The sequence below is a fragment of the Chlorocebus sabaeus genome, chromosome X (genome assembly GCF_047675955.1).
Source record: "Chlorocebus sabaeus isolate Y175 chromosome X, mChlSab1.0.hap1, whole genome shotgun sequence".
Classification (NCBI taxonomy): Eukaryota; Metazoa; Chordata; class Mammalia; order Primates; family Cercopithecidae; genus Chlorocebus; species Chlorocebus sabaeus.
Genome location: NC_132933.1, coordinates 63,063,593 through 63,070,959, shown reverse-complemented (window position 1 = coordinate 63,070,959; position 7,367 = coordinate 63,063,593). Strand labels below are relative to the sequence as shown.

The following is a 7,367-nucleotide window of genomic DNA, read 5'->3' as shown; positions in this document are numbered from 1 at the left end:
TATTTCCTAAGTGGCAAATCATGCTATCAACAAATAATAATATTTTTCCTCCTTTTAGTACATTTATTGTATTTGTTTTTGTTTGATTAATTCTATTGGATCAAATTTCTAAGCAATGTTATGGTAGTGAAAATAAACATCTTTGCTTTACTTATGAAATTGAAAGAATCATTTTTGTTCTACTGTTAAGTATAAGGTTGTATATTGGAGATTTTAACTTTTTATTAATCTATGTATAAAAGGAAGGATCCTTTTATCCTTATTTCATTAAAATATGTTTATCATAAATTTATTTATTTATTTATTTGTTTTTGATATGGAGTCTTGCTCTCTCACCTGGCTGGATGTAGTGCAGTGGCACCAACTTGGCTTACTGCAACCTCCACCTCCTGGGTTTCAAGCAATTCTCCCTGCCTCAGACTACCAAGTAGGGATTACAGGTGCACATCACCACGCTTCACTAATTTTGTATTCTTTAGTAGAGATGGGGTATCGTCATGTTGGCCAGGCTAGTCTCGAACTCCTCAGGTGATCCACCTTCTCAGCCTCCCAAAGTGCTAGGATTATAGGCGTGAGACACTGTGCCTGGCCCAGAAATTTATTTTAAATTCAGTAAAATAGTTACTCAAACTCCAACAAGATGACATTTTTTCTTTTATCCATTAATGTGATTAATTCTCAAAATATATATGCTAATATTATATCATGTTATATTTTAGATAATGTTTCCATTCATTCATGTGTTTTATATTTTACATGAAGGTACATTCTATTCAATAATAATTTATGATTCTATAAGTGAATCTGCCACAGATATTTCTGTCATGCTTTGTGAGATTTTCACATCCGAGTCATACCAGATTTATAAAGAACTGGAAAGCATTTTCTTTACATCTTTTTACAAAGAGAATCATTTGCTCCTTAAGTTGAGGAAATGAATAGAATACGCTGTAAGATCCATAAGTCTTATTGGGGGATAATTCTATGGTATCTCTTACAGTCAGGCCATACTTCCAACTTTCATCCCTCCAAATTAAGGTATTGAATCTGCTAGAACTTCCTACACTTCTTACTCTTAACATGCCACCATTTCTGTCAATAGGGGTTTAATGCTGGTTTCCTGACTGTTTCTTCAATTCGTTTCAAAGCGTAAAATACCTGGCAGGAATTATCCAGATACTTTACGATATGAAAAAGCGGTATGCCCTTGACAACATTCTTTATTTATTATTTATTTATTATTATAATTATAATTATTATTACTATTACTATTATTTTGAGATGAAGTCTTGCTCTGTCACCCAGGCTGGAGTGCAATGGCGTGATCTTGACTCACTGCAAGCTCTGCCTCCTGGGACAACATTCTTTATTTTTAGAGTTGGTGAAATTCAGTTACCACATCACCAATTTTTGCTTAGTTCACTGTGCTTTGATTTTTGCTTTTGTTTGTTTGTTTGTTTTGAAATGGAGTCTTGCACTGTCACCCAGGCTGTGTGCAATGGCACGATCTCGGCTCACTGCAACCTCTGCCTCCCAGGTTCAAGTGATTCTCCTGCCTCAGCCTCCCGAGTAGCTGAGATTACAGGTACCCGCCACCACCCCCGGCTACTTTTTTGTACTTTTAGTAGAGACAGGGGTTTCACTATGTTGGCCAGGCTGGTCTCGAACTCCTTACCTCGTGATCCACCCGCCTCGGCCTCCCAAAGTGTTGGGATTACAGGCGTGAGCCACCGCGCCTGGCCTTGGTTTTGTTTTTCAATTTGGTTTTATAGTCTCCCATTTCTTTGATGCCAAAAATCAAGCTTTCTCTAAAACTCTACAAGTAGATCAACATAATTTGGTTTGTAGAATAATCATATGAAAATTATATTACTGGAAACAATAAGCAATAAAATAATAAGGACCTCAGTCTCACTATGGTCTTTCATAATTTGAGAAATAAAGTGTCTATTATAGTGTAATGCCATTGACGTCCCTAGTACAGTCATGAGAAGGCACTTTTCAGAGTCACAAGTAAATAAATCAATGCTTATAAATAGACAAACTGTTTACAATGATATCTGTGTACTTCACGTAAAAAGAAACAATAAAGGAAGATAAAAATTGATAGACACTATTTAGATCATTTTATCTTCTTATAAGTTATAAAGAAGTAGGTGGAAACAATCTATCTTTCTCTCAGAGATATCCATAATTCATAATTTTGTATCACCAAAAACATGAAGAAAGGTAATACAGTTTCTATTCAGCATTTCAATTATTTCATCATGAAAGGAAGTCACATTTTTTTGTGTCAAAAGCGATGGGATTCATTTCCAATTTCTCACCTACTTTGCAGATTTCTCCATATTCCTATATCTGTTGGTAAAGGAAAAGACAGTTTCCAAATCTCCTGGGAATAATTTTGAGCCATCATAATATTCTTTTTAGAGGGGAATCATAAAGTAGACATTAAAAATCAAGAACCTGGATCATGTCAGTGAGAAGAAATCTGTAATTCGTTAAATATGTGCAATTCTACGTCAATCCTTGAGCAGAGGTCTGAATCCCCATAGACAGAAAGAACGTATAGGAGTAACAAGTGAGGGAAGACAAGTTACTAGAAGTCATACTGACACACAAAAATACTTTCAGCGAGCATGAAGCATAAATGTGTTGGTGAGAAACAGTTGCAGGAACTGAGTTTCTACTATGCATAGAAAATCTTATCTTCTGTGTTTCAAAAGCCCAAAAGTCCAGTGGAAATAGTAGCATTCTTTTCTAGAGTATTCCAAAGTAGACCTTCAATTGTATCCAACATACCCAATTATTCGTTGTTGGGAGCTTTACTCAGTTGTTCATTAGATTTGATTGTGTTCTTCAGTAGGTCTCCCTTACAATAAATTTTAAGTGATGAAAGTCAGTACCAATAAGGAAGATTACCAACAGCCAAAGGATCAGTAGACAACATTCTGATATACAGCCCAGTGACAAGGAAGAACTCTTAAGGGCAAAAGGAAACTGTGGATAATATATGCTGCTTAAGATGATAGCTAGGACTCTGAAAAATATCTGAAATTAAAAATAAATAATACCATACAGTATTATTGAGGAATCAGAGTTGATGCTGGTGGTAATTGTCTTCAAAGTGAATCATAGTGTTCTTGAAAAAAGTCAAGCCTTATTTTTCAGCTACTAGAAATGAAAATTTGAAATTTACAAATTATTTTCATTTGACTTATGGGGTGATTTCTACAAGCTGGAAATATCAAGAAATATTTGGCTGGCTGCAGTGGCTCACACCTGTAATCCCAGCACTTTGGGAGGCCCAGGTGGGTGGATCGCTGGAGGTCAGGAGTCCGAGACCAGCCTGGCAAACATGGTGAAACCTTGACTCTACTAAAAATACAAAAATTAGCCGGGTGTGGTGGTGCACATCTGTAATCCCAGCTACTTGGGAGACCAAAACAGGAGAATCAGTTGAACCTGGGAGGTTGAGGTTGCAGTGAGCTGAGATTGTGCCACTACTACACTCCAACCCGGGTGACAGAGCGAGGCTTCATCTCAAAATAATAATAATAATAATAATTTTAAAAAATATATTTAAATAAACTGTGATCACCATTATTTCTTGAATTCTATCTTATTCCACTTATTCCACATTGCTAAAAGATCCCTCAATTTCTGACTGAAGTTTAAAGAGATACATCACAACTAGATATCCGAGTCCAAGGAAGAGACACGAAGACCTCAGTGGTACTGACAGGCAATAGCAAAGTCATTCAAAAGACAAAGATTTTGGCTGGGCGCTGGGCCTCACGCCTGTAATCCCAGCACTTTGGGAGGCGGAGGCCAAGGCAGGTGGATAACGAGGTCAGGAGATGGAGACCATCCCAGTTAATATGGTGAAACCCCACCTGTACCAAAAATACAAAAAATTAGCCGGGCATGGTGACAGGCACCTGTAATCTCAGCTACTTGGGAGGCTGAGGCAGGGCAATCGCTTGAACCCAGGAGGCGGAGGTTGCAGTGAGCCAAGATGCCGCCACTGTGCCACTGCACTCCAACCTGGGCGACAGAGCGAGACTCCGTATCAAAGAAAAAAAAAAAAAGACAAAGATTTTAAGGCCATAGAGAATAAAAATTTAAGCAGCAAGGCATCAAAAGCAAAAGTCTAGATCAAAATTATTATTAATATCTGCTTTGAACGTGGAAGAATGGAAGAGAGGAGTCAAAGTACAGTAGTTACAGTCTTTTATTGAGGTTAGTAGCTAACCAACAATTTGTTCCTGATATATCTAGATGAACTAGTGAGAAAATTAAAAGTAATAAGAGGGAAGAATAATACCAGAGTAAAATCAAATAGGAAGAAAGTGATAGGCGTATTTACACTAATAGAAATAGAGTTCGTCAGTTAGTGGAAACTGGTGACAACAGCAGAGAAAACTCTGGAGAGCTATAAACTGCGTAAAATCAAGTGCATTGGAAGTTACAGAAAATACGCAAGAACAATGGGAAAAGGGGAAGTCCGGGAAGTGTGGGGGAGGGGCGGCATGAAGAATAAAGGATGTGATGTCACTGAGATAACTAACTCCGCTCTTAGTAACTGTGTTAGCAACGCTGTTTTTCTTCCTCCGAAACAACAGGTGAACCTTCCCCTTGGAGACTTGCCCATGCTTTCTAAAGTGGCTCTCCCAAACCTACCTTTGTCCTAACTTAGTTGTCTGTGATTCTCAATACAGTAAAGATAAGCCTCTTTGAATATGGAGGCCGCTGCGGACGGCCCGGCCGAGACCCGAAGCCGGGTGGAAAAAGACAGCCGGCGGGCAAAAAAAGACAGCCCGGCGAAGACCCAAAGCCCAGCCCAAGACACCTCAATCATGTTGAGAAATAACGCAGATACAGGCAAAGTTCTTGCCTTACCAGAGCACAAGAAGAAGCGCACGGGATACTTGCCAGCAGAGTCCGTTAAGATCCTCCGTAACTGGATGTATAAGCATCGGTTTAGGGCCTACCCTTCAGAAGCGGAGAAGCGAATGCTGTCAAGGAAGACCAATTTGTCTTTGTCGCAGATTTCTAACTGGTTCATCAATGCTCGCAGACGCATTCTCCCGGATATGCTGCAACGGCGTGGAAACAACCCCACTGTTGGCCACAAAACGGGCAAAGATGCCCATGCCACCCACCTGCAGAGCACCGATGCGTCTGTGCCGGCCAAGTCAGGGCCCCGTGGTTCAGACAATGTACAAAGCCTGCCCCTGCGGTCCTCGCCAAAGGGCCAGATGTCAGGAGAGAAGATACCAGAGCCGGGGTCGGCCCCTAGCCAGAAGCTCACCATGATAGCCCAACCAAAGAAAAAGGTCAAGGTTTCTAACATCACGGCCTCGTCTTCTCCAGAACCTGTGTCAACAGAGGAGTACGCCGACTTCAGCAACTTCCAGCTGCTAGTCGATGCAGCGGTACAAAGGGCTGCCGAGCTGGAGCTAGAGAAGAAGCAAGAGTCTAATCCATGATTGATGATGTCCCAAAATCCCAAGTAGTCAGTCCCTTATCTACTGTGGTAAACCTGTTTATGTTCACCCTAACTTATTTGTATGCTTACCTTTTATAGAGGCATCTTTCTTTCTAGTGGTTTTATGAGAACCAATCTTAATTATTGGGACTAAATTCTGTCAGATATTTCAGTGTTTCCAGGTGAAAGACATTAAGGTGCCATCATCATGAACACTGTAGCAAAGATCTCTTATTTTCCTTCCCCCTGGATTTGAATTCTTTAGACCGTCAGACTAATACATCTGAGATTAAACATCAAGCTGAGATTTCAGAGACAAATGTTTTTGGCTTTCTAGTCAACTTTCTTAATCCCAGGGTTGCTACGTATAGTAAGTCACCCCTCTTTCTCCCTCTCTGTAATCTTCCCTGTTTATTAGTATGAATCATAGAAAAGAAAGCCTCTATAAAAATGGCTATAACATCCCTCATTTTATTGTTGGAGTTTTCTGAAGCTTTCAACTCTTATGTTCCTCTTTGTGCAATTTATTGGCCAGTTTGGAAGAAGTAGTGATTCTTTGCAGGGGGTTGACTTTGAGAGCCGAAGTACAGTAAATTCATGAACATTTTCTTGGATAAAGGTGAACTCTTCCTGCTTTGAGCAGTGAAAAGTCTGAGTAAAGGTAAGAAAATTCCAAATGTTAATTTTATTTTATTGGTTGTTGGTTAGTTGGTTTTAGAGAATACTTTTTATTGATTTTAATCATCAAAGTAAAAACATAACAAAAAATAGCAAAAAAAAAAAAAAACAAAAAAAAAAACTGACAAAAAAATTCCCTTGTAGAAACCAAAGGAAGATAATTTAAAAAGAAAGAAAAGTAATCAATATAGAACATGTCAGCAAAAAATAAAGTAGTTCCGGGTATTCTATTATTTTGTTTTTATCTTTTTAATACATTTATGTATTTTTCCTTTTAAAATTACTGGTTTGGTAAGGATTGGGGTAGGAATGTTAAAAGCTTCAGATCCGTCCTGCGTGAGAATAATCCTATTGTCTTATAAAGGCAGCTTTTTCACAAGTACAGGCAGATTTTCACTAGGATAGGAATAGAAAGATACTACCCCAGAGAGCTGTAATTTTACTTCTCTGCTTTTAGGGAGCTAAAACCTGAGGAATCTGGGGCTATAAATTGGACTCTAGCCTGATTCTGATTCTGCTCTAATGTGAAACAGATCATGATTTTTCTACTTCTGGGACCCATTTTTTATATTGTTATCAAATTATTGGCAATTTTAAATATAAGATACCGTATCTTCTTCAGGCATCTTAACAAACAATAGTCATGAGTTATTACTCTACTTATTATAAGTTTCCATATTATCAGAAAGGAAACAGGCCCACATTCCCAAACTGCTGTTTCTGAAATAAAGTAGGAAGGAGTTGAGGTTTCTAAGACATACATGGATCCAGGGACATTTAGAAGGAAGTGGTATAAAAATACTCATCGTAACCTTACTGAGGGGGGCCTGTAAACACTCAAGGAAACGCCCAAACCATTTTGTTTATAGTGCCTGGCAAAAAGCATTTTCTGCATATGGATACACAGAAGGCTCTTATTCAAGGAAAGGAAGTTTGCTATCTGGGTGGGAAGATTTCTAGACTCAGCCTAGATTATTTCTATACACACATTTCTGGACCCTTACTACTTTGTCCTCTATCTTTCTTTTACGTCTGACAGGTCTTAGGACTCAGGCTTTTCTCTTTCTCAGTTGAAAATGAAGTTAATTGCAACTTTAGTGCTGAAGTCTGAAAAAGGAAGTTTCTTATTGTTTAGGCTCTTACAGACAATGTAAGAGGCTTGTTTCCTCTTGTTTCTAGAGGCTGAGGCCACTTGGAC

The 7,367-nt window shown here is 38.7% G+C and overlaps 1 protein-coding gene across 1 annotated transcript; it reads left to right on the top strand.

Annotated features, from left to right (window-relative positions):
• Nucleotides 1-4,564: 4,564 nt before the first annotated feature.
• TGIF2LX (TGFB induced factor homeobox 2 like X-linked) lies at nucleotides 4,565-5,564 on the top strand. The gene is made up of 2 exons (XM_007992208.3): nucleotides 4,565-4,625; nucleotides 4,722-5,564. The coding sequence occupies exon 2, from the start codon at nucleotides 4,743-4,745 to the stop codon at nucleotides 5,490-5,492; it is 750 nt and encodes a 249-aa protein (XP_007990399.3). The 5' UTR covers nucleotides 4,565-4,625; nucleotides 4,722-4,742; the 3' UTR covers nucleotides 5,493-5,564.
• Nucleotides 5,565-7,367: the final 1,803 nt, after the last annotated feature.